Below are 15,779 nucleotides of genomic sequence, written 5' to 3'. Positions count from 1 at the left end.
GCCATGGAAAATATGAGGGGTTTAATTTAAAATGAAGTCAACCACCTCCCCGTGTCCTGTGCACTAGCCTTGTCGTGTTTAACTTTCTCTGTCCACCTGAAGCCAAAACGGAGCCATCCCCTTCACTTAACAGCCCCTTGCTATTTTCTCCTCAAGAAACACAATCTATACCAACTTTAGGAATTTGCGACGATCACATACCAGCAATCTGGTGACCATTTGTGGATGTAATAATTATACGCCACCTGTAATCGCTTGCTATTTCAGATTTAATGACCATCCACATACTTATCTTTCCACTCTTTTTAATAAAACACTGTCAGTGCTATGTAATAAAAGCAGCTCTGCTTGCCGTATTTTAGGCTGAATCACACCCATTCCTTTATATGTTTTAACAGATAAAACAGAAAGTAGGCTCTTTGAGGTTCTTTCAGATGATAATCTCTATCTCACTCTGTCTAATCTTTTTCATTCTTATATCTTGCAGATCTAGACGAGTGCCAGGCTGCAGGTGTTTGCCCCACAGGTGTTTGCATCAACACAGAAGGCTCCTTTTCCTGCATGGCCTGTGCCCCGGGTTTTACCGTGGCACCCAATGGCCTCTCATGTGAAGGTAGAGTCCTGATTGTTTTTTCAGTCATCTCCTCCAGCACTGTATGACCCTGTATAGGCGATGATGCATGACTTTCTGACAGTGTGGTCTGGAAGCGCTTTGTCTTGATTTGGAGCAAAAAAACCAAATGATTTACGGCTGAATGTGTCATGGCGCTGACATTTCTGTGTGTGGAAATGCAGATGTGAATGAGTGTGAGGACACCAGCCTGTGTCAAGGAGGCCAGTGTGCCAACACCATCGGCTCCTATAGCTGCCTGTGCCCATCTGGACTTGAGCTCGTGGCTGGGACTACATGCATGGGTATTTATACACACACATGTGAAATACGCCATTAGTGGTTGGCTATTTTTTTCGTGGCTTACCGCATGTTGGCATATTGACACAGCTGTTTGAGTCTATTTGTGCTTGTTTGTGACAGATATCGATGAGTGTTTAAACATCTTGGGGATTTGTGGAGAAGGTAACTGTCTCAACACTGAGGGCTCCTACTCCTGCGCATGTCCTGATGGATTTACCACCACTGACGGAAGGCCTGGCTGCCAAGGTATAATAACACATTGTGGCCAGACACCAATGGGAAATCATGATTCATTTGATTTTATTAGCTTTATACAACTGAGTGAGGCAAATTCACCATCAGAGCTAGATCATGATATTTTAACACATTCTCCCTCCCGACTCATCGCATACTGACGCTTTTCCAAGGTTCCCTCTGCGTCTTATTTTGACGCATCGGGTACACAGTTATTGACGCACCAGGCATTTCCGTGTTCCCTCGGCGTCTGGGTTTGACGTGTTGGGACGCAAAATATAGGGGGTCTTTGAGTTAGGGTCTGTGGTTAATATTAGAGATCAGGGTTCATGGTTAATTTTAGGTAGTGGAGTCAGGGATAGGATGTCTATGGTGAATATTAGGTAATTTTACGCTTTGGGACACATAGTTGATGTGAATTTCCTACACTTTCTAAAATGGTTAATTTTAGGGATCAGGGTTGATGGTTAATTTTAGGTACTAGGGTAAGGGACAGGATGTCTAGAGTGAATAAAGGTAATTTTAGGCTTTGGGACGGTTCGTTTTTGTGCGTTTTCTACACTTTCTGAAATTATGACAACGGATTCCGCCCCATCTCATCAATAACTGATGCGAGGGGGGTACCCAACGCGTCAAAATCGGACGCAGAGGGGACCTTGAAAATGCGTCAATATGTGACGACTTGGGAGTGAGAATGGGTTGGATATTTTTAAAGGGGTGGGGTATGCAAAATTGACCTTTTTGAGCTTTTATGTTTTATAATGTCATTTCCTCATCAAACACACACCCAGAGTGTTGCTTTGACTCATTCATGCATGTTTGAGAAATCCTTGAATCTCCTGTGGTAGCCATGTGGAGCTGCCTGAACACTTGCTGGTACAAAGCACYGCCTATTTGTACCTAACTCCCGCCCCACAGAGCACCCCTCTCCCGAAGCGTTGTTGTAAAGACGTGCTGAAGTAGGAGTGTCTGAAACAGTAGCAGGTTCTTAAAGCGACTGAGGCCAATTTCAAGGTGTTTAGATGATGCAAAGTCAAATTTATTTTTGACATAAACAGCATCTTCTAAACAACTGAACGTAACATAGTTACTTGATTTTGGTATAGAATTGAACTACTGTATGTGCTTGGAAAATACATATCCCCACCCCCCTCAATGATTTTTTGCACACAAGGTATTTTGTTACCATACTGATGGTTTGCACATGTTTTTTATTTTGTGCAAACAAGCTGTTCTCACCATGCTGTCCTGGATGCTGAGGCCATTCTGTGTAATGGCTGTGGCCTCATCAATTGTCTCAGCTCGTTGCGTCTCAGCTTGGACATCAGTTTGATGTTATTCCAGCCGCACCCAGTGACCCACTGGTCATCGGATAGGGAGGGAAATGTAACCTAATTGTCAACTAAGGAAGGCTTTTCTGCAGACTGGAGCATTTGCATGAAATTATTTTGAACAGGATGTTGGATCGGTGTTGTTTTTGGTGGGTCTTGAGAGAAAAAGGTGGAGTAAAGTAAATACTAGATTGTCTGGCGGCGTAATGTCCCATCGTGAGACGAAGCAGGTAGATTCAATCTTCAATTTCCCTCAAAGATACCATAGAGGTCCAACATGTAATTGGCAAGATTTACAGCATAGAACTATAGTTAATACTTAAACGTGGACATTCTTCTACCTAAATTTTGGCCGCGCAGCAGTGTCAATATCATCCAGTCACTTTGAGCAAATTGCCCAGGCTGTGTCAGGTACTTTGGCTGCTCGCCACAACAAATACTAGGCCCTAATTATCCTATAAATCAGCAGTTGTCGTATATTTTCTTGCAGTCTGCCATGGCGTGTTCAGTGCTGACACAATGAAAACCAGACCCTTCTGACATGAGGCTAGAGGGGGAGAAGAAGGGAGGATAAGGGTTTGTGAGGTCATGGAAATGACAGATGATGATGATGCTTGGCTTCAAAATCGAAAAAAAAAGTACAGTATAATAAAAAACTGACAACAGACTGAAACCCATCTAGATCAAAAGGTAGTGCCACAGACTTGTATCATCCAAACGTTTTTCATTGAATTAACTAAAAATTTTCAATTAAAGGGGACAGTTCATGTAAAATCCACTTTTTTAGCCGTTAAATGCATTTTGTTGTGTACTTGGAGTCTTCAGGAGAGCAGAAAAAATGTATTTAGTCTCTTCTGGTGCTGCAAAAATATCTTTATATTCTGTTTGGGTCATATTTTTCAACCTGTTCCAATTTCTCCATCTTCTATGATGTTTTCTGGACTGTTATGTCAAATTATTTTCAACAGAACTACCAAATAAGGTCTGGACTTAACAACTACAGTTTGGTCATCTGGCTCTGGGTCAGACTCTGGGTCCAACATGTAAGGCTGAGTGGACAAGTCCTTCATTGTTGATATTTAATCAATTTGTAAATAAAATGTTTCTGGAAGCTGGAGGGGTGTGGGGTGTGATGCACCTTATTTAGATTCAAAGAAATAGCATCAAAATGAGCTGCATTGACACATACCTCAGAAAAGGGGTGAAAGAGGGTCTGGTAAAGTTAAAATAAGGAGGATTTCAGACCAAAACATTGCAGTTCCCCCAACTGAATGATTTTAATGGGAAAAATAAGGATTTAAAAGCATGATATGTCTCCTTTAATTCATTTACTTGAATTATTTTTTCTATTTCTGTAATTTTCAAGTGGAAATCAAAGACTGAAAAGCAAAGACTGGCATTTTCTGCAGAAACAGATTTTTCTTTCTCTTCATTCCATCTTTCATTTTTTACCAAGTCCAAGAACATTGCACGTTATGTCGTAATGCTGCAATTACCCACCCGTCTACACTTAATCAAGCGTACAGAACTCATTTTTAACTTTTGGTCTAAAAGAAATATTCTCAGGCTGAGATTCTGAGTCAGATACATTTTCCCTTTATTTCTCATTGGCCAACTTAGAGTTACTTGCTTTGAATGWCCAGGGCGTTTTGGTTAGAGAACTTCATTCCAGATTTTTTATGGTGAGGACACAGGGTAATTCCTGTCTCTCTTATGGCTTTTGTATTTCCCCTAATTTATCTTTTTTTTCCCATGTTCTGCTTTTAGATGTGGACGAATGCAGCAGAGATGATGTGTGCATTAAAGGAGATTGTCTCAACACTGCTGGCTCTTTCTTATGTTTGTGCGAGGTCGGCTTTAAATTCAACCCTGGTGCAGCTGACTGCGAAGGTAAGTTGGACTAAAACATCCCCGTGGTGTCTTGTTGTTGTGTCACGGTGGGTGCTGACCCCCTGACTCTGCCCTGAACTTTTCTGTCTTTGTGTAAACCAGCTTGTTAGCATTAGCTGTTTGATCGTCATGCTACATTAAGGCACAGTTAGGCACAGTTGGCTGTGATTGATTATCTATAGTGCATGAGGACTTGGTTTCAGTCAAGGCGTTTAGGCCTGGCTTAGAGGCTTTCCTCCGTGATCCCAAGGGTGAGGTGCTTGCGCGGTTGGGCTCCCACTCCCTTGAGGTAGGTATGAATGACCCAATTGTGAGCGGGAGGCGTTTCTCCCTCTGGTACCTTAACTCCTTCACAAGTTCTTTGGTTGCTGTGATAATATTGTTCTTGGCCATTTCTGTTGCCTGCCTCGTTTACGGTGGACAGCTACGCCACAGGCCTTCTGGCCAACTCCTGCTGCACAGCCAATTACACCAGAACTAAACGAGCAGAGGAGGAGGGACTGTCTGTGTCTAACTGCATTCTCTGTTTTTGTGAAATTCTCACATTTTTTTTCTTCTATCTGTGTCCCTCCATACAGACCAGGATGAGTGCAAAGACTTTGGAAACACGGTTTGCGGCGCCTGGCGCTGCAAGAACACCATCGGCTCCTACCAGTGCTTCATGCCATGTCAGCCTGGCAGTCTGGAGGGAGGATGCGGTGAGTGTTTTAACACTGCAGAGCCAAAAGCGTGGTTTTAATCTTGTAATGAGATACTTGCTTTGAAATCATACATGTTCCAAACATTTTATTGCAATATTTTGGCTGCGATTAAATCTCCGCCATTGTTCATACAGTCCAAATTATTTCCCYTCTCATAGGCCATAACACGCGTCAAACTCAAGGCCCGTGAGCCAAATGTGGCCCTCYATGATATTTTATGTGGCCCRTGAGAGCTTCAAAAAAGTGTTAATGTCTGCTATTTTAGAGTCAGCATTGACCATRTACTATATCTCTCATAAGCCAGCAAAATRCATTGTGTAAAATCTCAGTTTAGCTGCATTTTCACCAGCTACTTTTGATGYGACTCAGTTGTACTGGTAAGTGGTAATGTCCCACTTACGAGTCGTAAAATAAATTGAAACAGTGGGAATTTTCTTTTGGAAAGTGAGAGATTTTAGGATTCCAGAATATTGAGTAAAACTYTTACTTTTAATAGTATTTCTGTTATATAAATTTCACATTCAGTCAGTTGTACTCGTAGTACTTTTCAGTGTTTGTGAGAAGATGTGTTAAAACGTTGTTTCTATGCAGGAAATACCATGTAGAGCTCAGTTATTGTTTGTTAGCGGTGCTCAGCTGTAGTAAAGAGATGAGGAATGTAACAGTTTGTATTTTTAGTTAAAGTCAAACACAAAACATCAAAGTTGCTTACAACTGGCTCTTTCAGGGCCRCCATAATGCTCGTGTGGGCCTYRGTGAAAAAGAGTTTGACATCTCTGGGTTCTGATAGCATGTGATGTGTTCACAGAGATTGACGCGATTTAAACCTACTGAGTCATTTTCTTACAAACAGTTGCGAAAAAGATGAGGAGAAAATGAGATTAAAGCTTTTTTTAGTGTCATCCTTTTGGCAGCTGAAATAATGGAGCACCTCTGGTAGCACTGCTGCTGTTTCCTTATGAAAGAAAAAAAAGGGTTGTGGTCTCATAACAGTTCTTTTTTCTATTTGCACCCCATGTGGTCACCAGATATTCCTACCAGAGTTTGTAATTATCCAACATCTGTGGGCGCAACTTTTAAAGACATAATCATGACTTTTACAATGCATGAAGAATTACCTGTTTAGTGGGGAGGACTAAACTTTTTATGGTTGGGTTTGTGTAAGAGAAAGAGAGCTTGATACAATAACAGTTGTGGAGATGCAGTAGGAGTGCAGTGCTCTTACGATTGCAGGTTTTTATTAAACCAGTGACTGCTGCAGCACCGACGATGTCCCTCTGCCCCTCCATCACTACAATCCCCACTAAGTGTGGTTGCCTCATGGGAACATTTTATGATTTTGTCTGTCTGGCACCAGCTAAAGTGTGCCGGAGCCTGTAGTGTGATACAGACTGATGGACTCCAGCTGCTCACTTCTACTGTTTTTAAAGGCAGTCACTGCTAAGTTGTGCATTTTAGTGCAAACTGGTCTAGATATGCACTTGTTGTGGCTGTTTAAGGAGGTCCAAAAGATGCTCCAATAAACACTTACACCCCTAAAATGAGAACCAAGGCTGTTTACCTTTCGGGACTCAGCAGCACACTCCATTACGGCTTCTTTTACCTCACCATGGGAAGATGTGGGAGATGCTGCCTTCACCTCAATAAAAGTCCAAGAAAGGAGCTAAATTACTTTGGGGCATTTTTGTCTGCTTGTAAAAATCATCAGATATTTAAGAGGAGACCAGACGTTGTAATTTGCAGTTTCTGTGAGGGGCGTTGTTTTATTTTTACTCTCTTGCCTTCGAAGTGGCAGCGGTTTTGTCGTTGGCTCTGCTCACTGCTCTCATTTAGACTTAGAGGCCGTGACCAAAAACACAAAAAGGACGGGAAAATGTTGGGGGGGGGGGTTTTCCGTCGCAAATGTCACCTGCAATTTTGCAATAAAGTCGGAACACAAACCTTCCGTGATTCTGTAAATGAAGGGATACATATGAATCTAGGTGTTAAAGATTTTAGTTTTAATTTATCCTCATATTTATGAGCTACGTCTTGTTTTTAATAAGGCTTACCCGAAGGCGGAAACTGTCTGCGGTCACACCCCTGCCAACCTCCAACTCTTATAAACCTATAGAAATGTGAAGACTTAAACATGTGTGCAGTAACTCATGCTTCTGAGCAGATGGGAATTGTTTTTTTTTCTGTCTGTTTGAGCATAACATGACAGATAAACCTTTATTATTGTCAACCCGACTTTTACATTAGTTAATATGCTTGCCTGAAAAGTAAAAACCTTAAGCAATAAACTCATTTATGCCTAGTGGCATGTGAAAAAAATATCCACTGCATGTGTGTCCAATTAGACAACGGGTTGCCCAGAAAACATGGGAAAATGTGGGCGGAGCAGGGTGAGCCAGCAGTCAATGATTCATATATTTTCACCACCATGTGCGCTAAATGAACTCATGACATTGAGACGCAATCAAAACACAGTCCCAGCATAATCACAGCCTCACCGGAGACAGGAAGCGGGTCTTCCTGGGTCAGCCCATTAGGATACATGCTCATTTAAGTCTGGTTCACCTCTTAACAGCGGCTCCTCCGATCTCGGCTGAACTTCTCACCCTCTAATGCTCTTTAGTTCTTCCATCCAGGCAATTTGCAGCGCTGCGTGTGTTCTTATGTAACTCATTACATGGAAAGATGAGAATAAGTAGGCCTGTATCCTGCTGGTTTGAGACTTGCGCTCAGTGGAGTCATCTACTTTTCTTTCTTTTTTTTTCCACCCACACAAACTATCTGGTGCGATTAGCGCTTCGATCCTGTCCTTTGATGACTCATCTGAAAGGTTAGTCGAAGAGTGCTGTCGCTCAGATAATGCCACAATCAGATCCAAAGGCGTTTCAAATTGCTTTGTTCTCCGGGCTATCATTCCTCCTGGGGCTGAAAATTTGATTGCATCTCATCTCAGCATATGGTTTGCAGTTCCATTTTACACATGAATGAAACGCTCAGACAGTGATCATTTCGTTTATTAGCGGAGATCCTTTCAGACCTCCCAGCTGGYTGCCGGTGTCATTCCAACATTCACGACTCCACATAAGTTATTGAAGTTTGAGGAAATGTTTCAAACTCTTTGCTACTAATCGTTTTCACCTCATTTTGAAAAAGTTCTCAACTAAGCCTTGGGAATATTTAATATGTCTTTTTTTTCTTCTCAATTGAATGGAATTTCCTTACATCTAATCCTCAAGCTGACTGTCTCGAGCATGCAGGTCCAGTGGGCTGCTGGTTTTCAGTACAGCATGCATTCATCTCTTCTTCCTCRTCTCATCTTGCGACCAGCTGAGCCCACAAGTCTATTCATGCTATTTCGGTGCTTCAGCATTTCCTGTGAAAAGTTTCACAAACAGCAGACCGTTTTGTCTCCACGGTTTTATTAGCATGTGGGGGCCTACTGTCTCTGACCTCTGAGGTATGTTAGAGAAACAGCCAACTCAGGACTGGAACTCTTGGAAACAAAAAAAAAAACTAGTCCTCCCAGCAAGCCCTCAGACAGCGGTTGTCTGTGCTGGGAGAGAAGACAGGACTCAGAGTGCTGCTAAAATCAAATGAGTTGTGGATTCTCTTGGCCAACTTTCTATCTTTGCACATTTGATGCAGCCTTTAATACTCTGAGGCAAAATGAAACCAGTTTAAACAATGTCCTATTGATAAAATATAAKACATAACACAATAAACAGTTTATGATACAGTACAATAATATAAGGTTAATGTTATTTTGGAGAGATTTATTTTGGACTCAATTTTTTACCCTCATAAAAAATATAAATAGCCAGTTATAAAAACAGAAATCTTCATACTATAATTCAGTTTGTTCTAAATGTCTGAAAWGAAATGGACAATTTGCCTCCACTGATCTAAATTGTAGTAATTTAGCACTTTATATTTCAAATACTCATTCAACCCATGACCTGAGGTGAGTCATCTTTGAATTAAATGTTTATAGATGTTTCGTATAAAAGTGAACAAAAAATTGTTTTTTACAATAAAAAGCAGACAGACATTAGAACAGTTTAGTTTATTGAGCAGTGTTTCCATCCTAATGCTTTGCCGAAAAGCTGTCGCTTCAATTTATTTTTGTATAAATTGATGAATGAGTTACCATTAACTGTTTTTCTTTCCATTGGTACTCCAGACAGACTGAACTTAAATGAATCCAAAAAGATGGTTGTTTGAAGGTCGTTAGGATATGAAAATTCACCAAATCTTTTCTTGAACTGAAATCATTTCACTTGGCAACCTGGGAGAATGCGAACAGAAACCAGTGACAAGCAGAAGTGACCTGAACAAATGCACGTGTCAAAAGTGTGAACAATAAACTCTGATTTATTTATTTATTATTTTTTTACAATTACAATCAGCCTCTCCTTCCTGCTGTATCACTATTTGGCCTCTTTGCTTCAGCTGCAGATGCCAAGAAATACTAAATCATGTGTGTAAGAAAATTGTTAACAAATGTTGCCTTTTAAAACTGCAGCCGACAGGGGATCGGCAGTGTTGTTGGAAGGTCCAGTGTTAACAGCCCCGACACGTAGCGTGCAGTTCCTCTCATTTATTGAATTTGTTTTTAAGATTACGAGGGCTGGATCTGTGCCAGATTTAAATCCTTACCTGCATTTTTTTTTAAATACACCGAATCCTTTCAAGGTAACAGTTTTCTTGTCTGGGGAGGAAAACAAAAGCMTACGCATTAATAAAGTTGAAAAGAAAAATCAGCTTTTGTTAGATCTTAAAGTCTGTTTTCCTCACTGTGTGGGTGAACGCTTCATACTGCCTGCAGCTTGTTAACCAATGCTTCCTCAGAACTTACAGATCCGTGCTGCATCCTGACCGAACACGTTAATGCAAAGAGCCCGTCTCCATGAATTAACTGATGAACTGCAACGTTTGAAAGCCCTCAGGATGAATGGTCCCGTTCGTACACTGTGCCTGACGTGTTATGATGGCAGTGATGCGTTGTTTTCGTGCGGTCGGTGTGGTGGCGGTGTTTGTATTGGAGAAGCGGCGCCGTGCTTACAGAGGCGCGTTGAGATTCTGTTTTGCAGATCGAGGCTRTAAATATTAATCTTGTGCTCACCTCTTCTCTGTGCCCTCGGCCCCTGCAGACATTGATGAATGCGACAACGAGAACGTCTGTGGGAACCACGGCTTCTGCGAGAACACAGCCGACTCGTTCCGCTGCCTGTGTGACCGAGGCTACGCCAACCCAGTGGGGGACCTGACCACGTGTGTTGGTGTGTGAATACTGTGCAGTAAATATACTCATTGTGTCTATTTGTGACCCGTCACAGCAAACAGAGGATTCAGTCAAATTTGGTGCATTAAGTGCATTTTCAGATTCCTGCATTTTAAGCTACACTTTGATACCTGGATCATCCCGAAACCATGAGCAGTTCCAGATATATGGCTTGATTTGTCTTCCTAATCAGGATAACTCATTGATATTTGGTCTGAATCCTATTTTAGGTCCTTCTGATGAGGAATTTTTGATGTCATTAAAAAGTGGAAACTTTAAACACTATTTGGATAGTAAGATTTACCCACTGGATAGAAGAAAAAAAAGCTTTGTTAGCTTGCATGAAAAATATAAAATAATGAAGGCTTTACTGCTCAAAATCATGTTTTTTGTAGCTTATACTCAAAAAAGATTCAAACAAATTTAGATTTCAGATATTACATTTAAAACAACCCATAGATAAGTTATTTATTCATTATATGTTGACAAAAGGCAGTTGCTGCAAATGTTTTAACCATCTCCATTCCTCCACAAAATCCTCAGTTCATTGTGATGGGTCGCATTTTAGTATGAAAAACAAATAATATTCAGAAGACGGGCTGTGTGGCTCAAATTTCACACAAGGAGGCTCGTTTTGTACTGATCCTCAATGTAAAATAGTTTGTAACAAATGCACTCAAAACAATGATGTCCTATTAAAAATTGCAATAATCTTTTATCCAGTTATTCATCCACTCAGGATAAACGAGTTTATATTTGTGTATCAAATTTGTGCTTTTATTTTCTAGTGTCATAGGTTGCAGCAAGAACTGCAATTAAACATTTCCAATGACCGTGGATCATAGCTCCTTATAATTTTTTACATGTTTCAAACCGTCGATCTGTAGAAAATTTTGCTAATCCCACAAATGCATGTCCCTTACACATGTGGCACCCTTTAAAAGGGTGTGAGGTTGGTAGCTGATAGATTCAGGGAGCAGAAATATATTTATTTAACAAATTCAAAAACGGCGCTTCAAGCAGCATACAAAGCTATGAGGAACACAATGCACATGGGTAACAACCGGACTCACCATGGAAGACAGCACATTGAACCAACAACACACAGAGGACAGGAGACTGAATAYAAAGACCAACTAATAAGTGTAAACGAGAAACACCTGGAGGAGAYACATGAGGAGCAGGTGAGTGAGGGCGGGACTAAGGCAAAGACTGAATGGAGAAACAGGGATTCACAGAGAAAACATGAGAAGGATAAACACAGACTAACAGAAAATACACAAATAGACACAGAGCATGACAAAGGAAAATTCACACGCTTTCCAACAGTGTAAGATTTATTGCCTGCTTTGTGTTAAGTTTATATTGAAAGCAAAAAAAAAGACAAGTTATGACTGGCTGTTTGGAAGAAAAATAAATATAATGTGTGCATCCTACTAAAAGAAGTAGCGGATTTCAGATATATGCTTGCGCTCACGAAGACAGCTGACTAGTCTGGAAATCTAATTAAGAGCAGATTCTCCTGCTTGATGAAAACTTAGGTCATAACATATGCAGCTGAATCCTACATGTCAAACATTCATGTGGTTGAGAGAAAAAGCCAAACCAGTGAAACTGAATAAACTAGAGGTGTAACGATAAATCGATCGGCCAATCAGTCGRCCCTGATTCCCATAATTTTGGGTGATTGGTCGATGCTTACATGAGAAGCTGATCTTCTGCAAAGGTCTGAAAATCAGCCACAGTCCCCTTTTGCTCTGCTGTGAGCACTACCTAATGTCCAGTTAAAACAAGTTTGTATTTCTCAGTTATTTTCACTAAAAAAGATTGGGACATTGGAGGTGTATTGTGACCTCATAACACCTGACAGTGTCAGTTCTGAAAAAAGAAATGGTATTGGACAAAATCTGAATTGGCAGGTCAGGCTTTTTAAAGCTCAGCCAGAAAACTGCAATCGGTGCACCCTGAGAATAAACTGATACAGAAGGCTGGACTGAGTCCTGCAGAGCGGTAAACAAGGGACTTTTGCACAAGTTGCTAAAACAAACAGCACTGGACCCCCTCTGCACAACAACAATTAGAGACCTTTTCACCTCTGCTGCGACGAAGCTAACTGTGTCAGAGTCTGATCTTTTACTGTCCCTGACTGCGTGGACTCCTTTTTTTTTTCTAATTTTTTTTGTTTTGTTTTGTTTTCAGACGTAAACGAGTGTGAGATGAGCTCGGCGCTGTGCGGGGAGGCCCTGTGTGAGAACGTCGACGGGAGCTTCCTGTGCATCTGCCCCAACGACAATGAGGAATTTGATCCCATCACCAGCCAGTGCCGCTCCATGGGTACAAGAACAGGGCCAGCACTCAGAGAATTTCATTCTCCGTGCTATCGCTGGGAGACAGAGTTTTCCCTGATTTAATGAGCTGTAACTTATTATCCAAACAAGGGTGACAAGGAGGACATGGCTTACATTGCAATTTTTTTTTTAGTCTGTTTCCATTTATTTTAAAGACTGAAATTGAGGTTGGGTGGGTTGCCTATGAAATTTTGCATCAGTCTAATCTCTCACACAAATAATGAAGTAACTCCTGTATTAGAGCCAAACAAGAAACCCCCATGGGCCTTTTTTTTACTGTAACTTATTTATCCACAAAGAAAAACAAGGATAAGGTGTAATTATTGGCAATCAAAACATAAGATAGGTTGTTCTTCTCTTAAGTAAATGATCCCAAGTACAGGAGTCACACATATTTTAATGTTCTGTCATTTTCGTGAGTCCTGTAAGTCATGAAGACACTGCCACATCTGCAGCTCGATAGGTTTGTGTGTGCGTGAATTGGGTGTATTTGCATTATTGAGCGGCGCGCCCTCAGCCGGGATGTTTTTCCTTCTGCCTGACCACTAAACCCCAGTTATGCCTCTGTGTACCTTTTTGCCACATTCCGCTGTTTGCTTTTGACGTGTGTGAATCAATCATGTGAGTCTGAATGGTGCGTTGGCTCGCATGCAAGTGTTTCCATTTGGGTAAGCCAGCAGCTTACGGGTGAAATGCCTGAGCCCATCGTTTTGGCGAGTGAGCGGGGTCATCAGAGGCAGGCGAGGCGAGGGTACTGCTGATGGATGAAGAGCGTAGGAAAAGTCGTTTTCGATGCTGTGACAGTGTGATGATGTGCTGCTGAAGTGTGCGGCTTCCATCGCTGGGAGATCCGTACTCRATTACTAGCACTGGGTTTAAATTACCCTCCTAAACCACCAAATCTATGTCGAATCCACATTTAGTTCCACTAACCAGGATTCCTGACATGTGCTTCCAAGTCCTTAGAAAATGTTTTCTTTGTTCGTTTACAGCTGAGACTGACACCAAGCCCAGGTTTCCACCGGAGGAAGAAAGGAAGCAGTGCTACTTTAACTTGAATGATGCAAACTTCTGCAACAACGTCTTGTCGCGCAACACCACCAAACAGGAGTGCTGCTGTACAGCCGGGGCAGGCTGGGGCGATAACTGCGAGATTCACCCTTGTCCTCTGCCAGGACAAGGTACAACACCCTCCGCTATCATTTGAGCGAAATGAAGCAAACCTAATGTAATTTGTTACGTTGTTTTAGCACTTTTTCTTGCACCAAATTGTCATTTTTTATTTCTTATACAGATGATTACAACCAGCAGTGTCCTCATGGCAGTGGATTAATAACTTTGCCTGTTTCCTCTGGGCTGAGTCATGGCCAACAACATTACAAAGGTACTTATTCTTACTTAGTAATGCCTTTAATTTCTGCTTGTAGCAACTTAAAAATGCATTTGCACCCCCTTAAAGTGATTGTGACATTCAAATCCTTCAAATACAAAAAGTAATCTATAAACCCTTATCCCTGGCATCCAAGTAATGCTTCTCTATACTAATCCATGAATAAAGACTGCACTGGGAGCAGCAAAACTCTAAGGATTACAGGATACTGCAAAAATATGATTAAGCTTCTGTGGTGACAAAAATACTGAACATTTTAGATTATTTTTTCTAAAGCAAAAACATCTTTATAAAGAGACACATGACTGTACCCATTTTGTCACATAGCTCTCATATTTTCTTTTGAACTTGGCTCAGCCAAAGTGTAACAGGAAGTGWCATCAAAGGGGAACTCTTTAAGAAAGGGAACTCCCTGGTTTTTGTTCATTGAAACACTGTTATCTGAACTCTGACTCTTCTCTTCTCTGATAGTGACTCAAAATGATCTAAAGAAACATCAGATTCTTCTGTACAGTCTGTGTTTTTGTCTTGTAGCAATGTTTACATGCAGACATTCACTTCCTGTTACATTAAATGCAAATATCTTGTCTTTTATTTTTGCAGTATGTTGTTAATGTTACCATTCCAAAAATGCATTCATATTTATTATAAAGATTTGATGCCACTGGTTCTTTACTAATATTAAGATGTGATTCTCTCTTCSTCTTCAGATGCAAATGAATGTGAAATGTTTGGACGTGAGATCTGTAAGAACGGGCAGTGTTCAAACTTCTTTTCTGGCTATACTTGCTTTTGTCACTCCGGCTTTTACTACGACAAGATTCGCCTGGAGTGTGTGGGTAAGAAGTGACAACTGTTTCTGTGATGTGGCATTTTAAATCATTGTCAAGCATTCTTATTGTTGTAAGAGAGGGGTGACCTTCAGTCTTTTTTCATTTTATTAATAGTCTGCTTTAAAGATGTAATAAATGCTAATACATTTTTGTGTATTCTTAACCATTAATGCCTCTGTTTCTTTGTTGTTGTCTGTTTAGATTATGATGAGTGTGAATCTGGAAACACCTGTGAGAACGGAGCCTGTGTGAACACGGCTGGATCTTTCAACTGTTTCTGCAGTCCTCCGTTGGTTTTGGACAGCTCCCGGCGGCGCTGCGTCAGTCTCAACACCACAGAAGGTGTGACAAATGTAGAAGCATTCCTAAATTGTAAACATTTTTTTTCTCAGTCCCGTTTGTTAAAACTTTTTTCGTTTTGTCTGTCAGAAATTCTAGATACAGATCAGGATGTGCACGTGGATATTTGCTGGCGCCGACTTGAGGGGGATAACATGTGTGCCGATCCCGTCCAAGAGCGCAGAACTACGTACACTGAATGTTGCTGTCTGTCTGGCGTCGCCTGGAGTGGGCAGTGTGCCTTTTGTCCCAGGAAAGACTCGGGTAAGACACAAAAGACAGTGCTTCTTTATAAAACTGGGTTTTTTTTAAAAGTGGGGTCTGCAGCCAGGTGGCGCCAAGGGGGCCACAGAAAGCTGGAGTGAAGATAAGAAAACAAGCAAAAAAAATTGAATACCGTTATGATAAAACTGAATAAAACTAAAATATAATTGATAATATATTGAAATGTTATTTAAGAGATTTGATTTATTTTGTTGAATTCTTATCGTCAAATGTTTTTTGAAAAGTTGTTTTTTTCTG

General features: G+C 41.0%; 1 protein-coding gene across 1 annotated transcript in view; it reads left to right on the top strand.

Moving 5' to 3' along the window:
- The window catches only part of LOC106520391 (latent-transforming growth factor beta-binding protein 2), a gene marked incomplete in the record, with an annotated part of 94,604 nt that overhangs the window by 75,546 nt on the left and 3,279 nt on the right, over nucleotides 1–15,779 (top strand). The window contains 12 exon segments of the mRNA XM_014012473.1: nucleotides 488–613; nucleotides 796–915; nucleotides 1,034–1,159; nucleotides 4,246–4,368; nucleotides 4,947–5,066; nucleotides 10,217–10,345; nucleotides 12,547–12,681; nucleotides 13,688–13,876; nucleotides 13,990–14,079; nucleotides 14,796–14,924; nucleotides 15,120–15,260; nucleotides 15,348–15,521. Of these exon segments, the coding sequence (XP_013867927.1) occupies nucleotides 488–613; nucleotides 796–915; nucleotides 1,034–1,159; nucleotides 4,246–4,368; nucleotides 4,947–5,066; nucleotides 10,217–10,345; nucleotides 12,547–12,681; nucleotides 13,688–13,876; nucleotides 13,990–14,079; nucleotides 14,796–14,924; nucleotides 15,120–15,260; nucleotides 15,348–15,521 (1,602 nt within the window).

This window comes from Austrofundulus limnaeus, unplaced genomic scaffold (genome assembly GCF_001266775.1).
Source record: "Austrofundulus limnaeus strain Quisiro unplaced genomic scaffold, Austrofundulus_limnaeus-1.0 Scaffold2, whole genome shotgun sequence".
Classification (NCBI taxonomy): Eukaryota; Metazoa; Chordata; class Actinopteri; order Cyprinodontiformes; family Rivulidae; genus Austrofundulus; species Austrofundulus limnaeus.
This window is presented reverse-complemented; position numbering and strand designations above follow the sequence as displayed.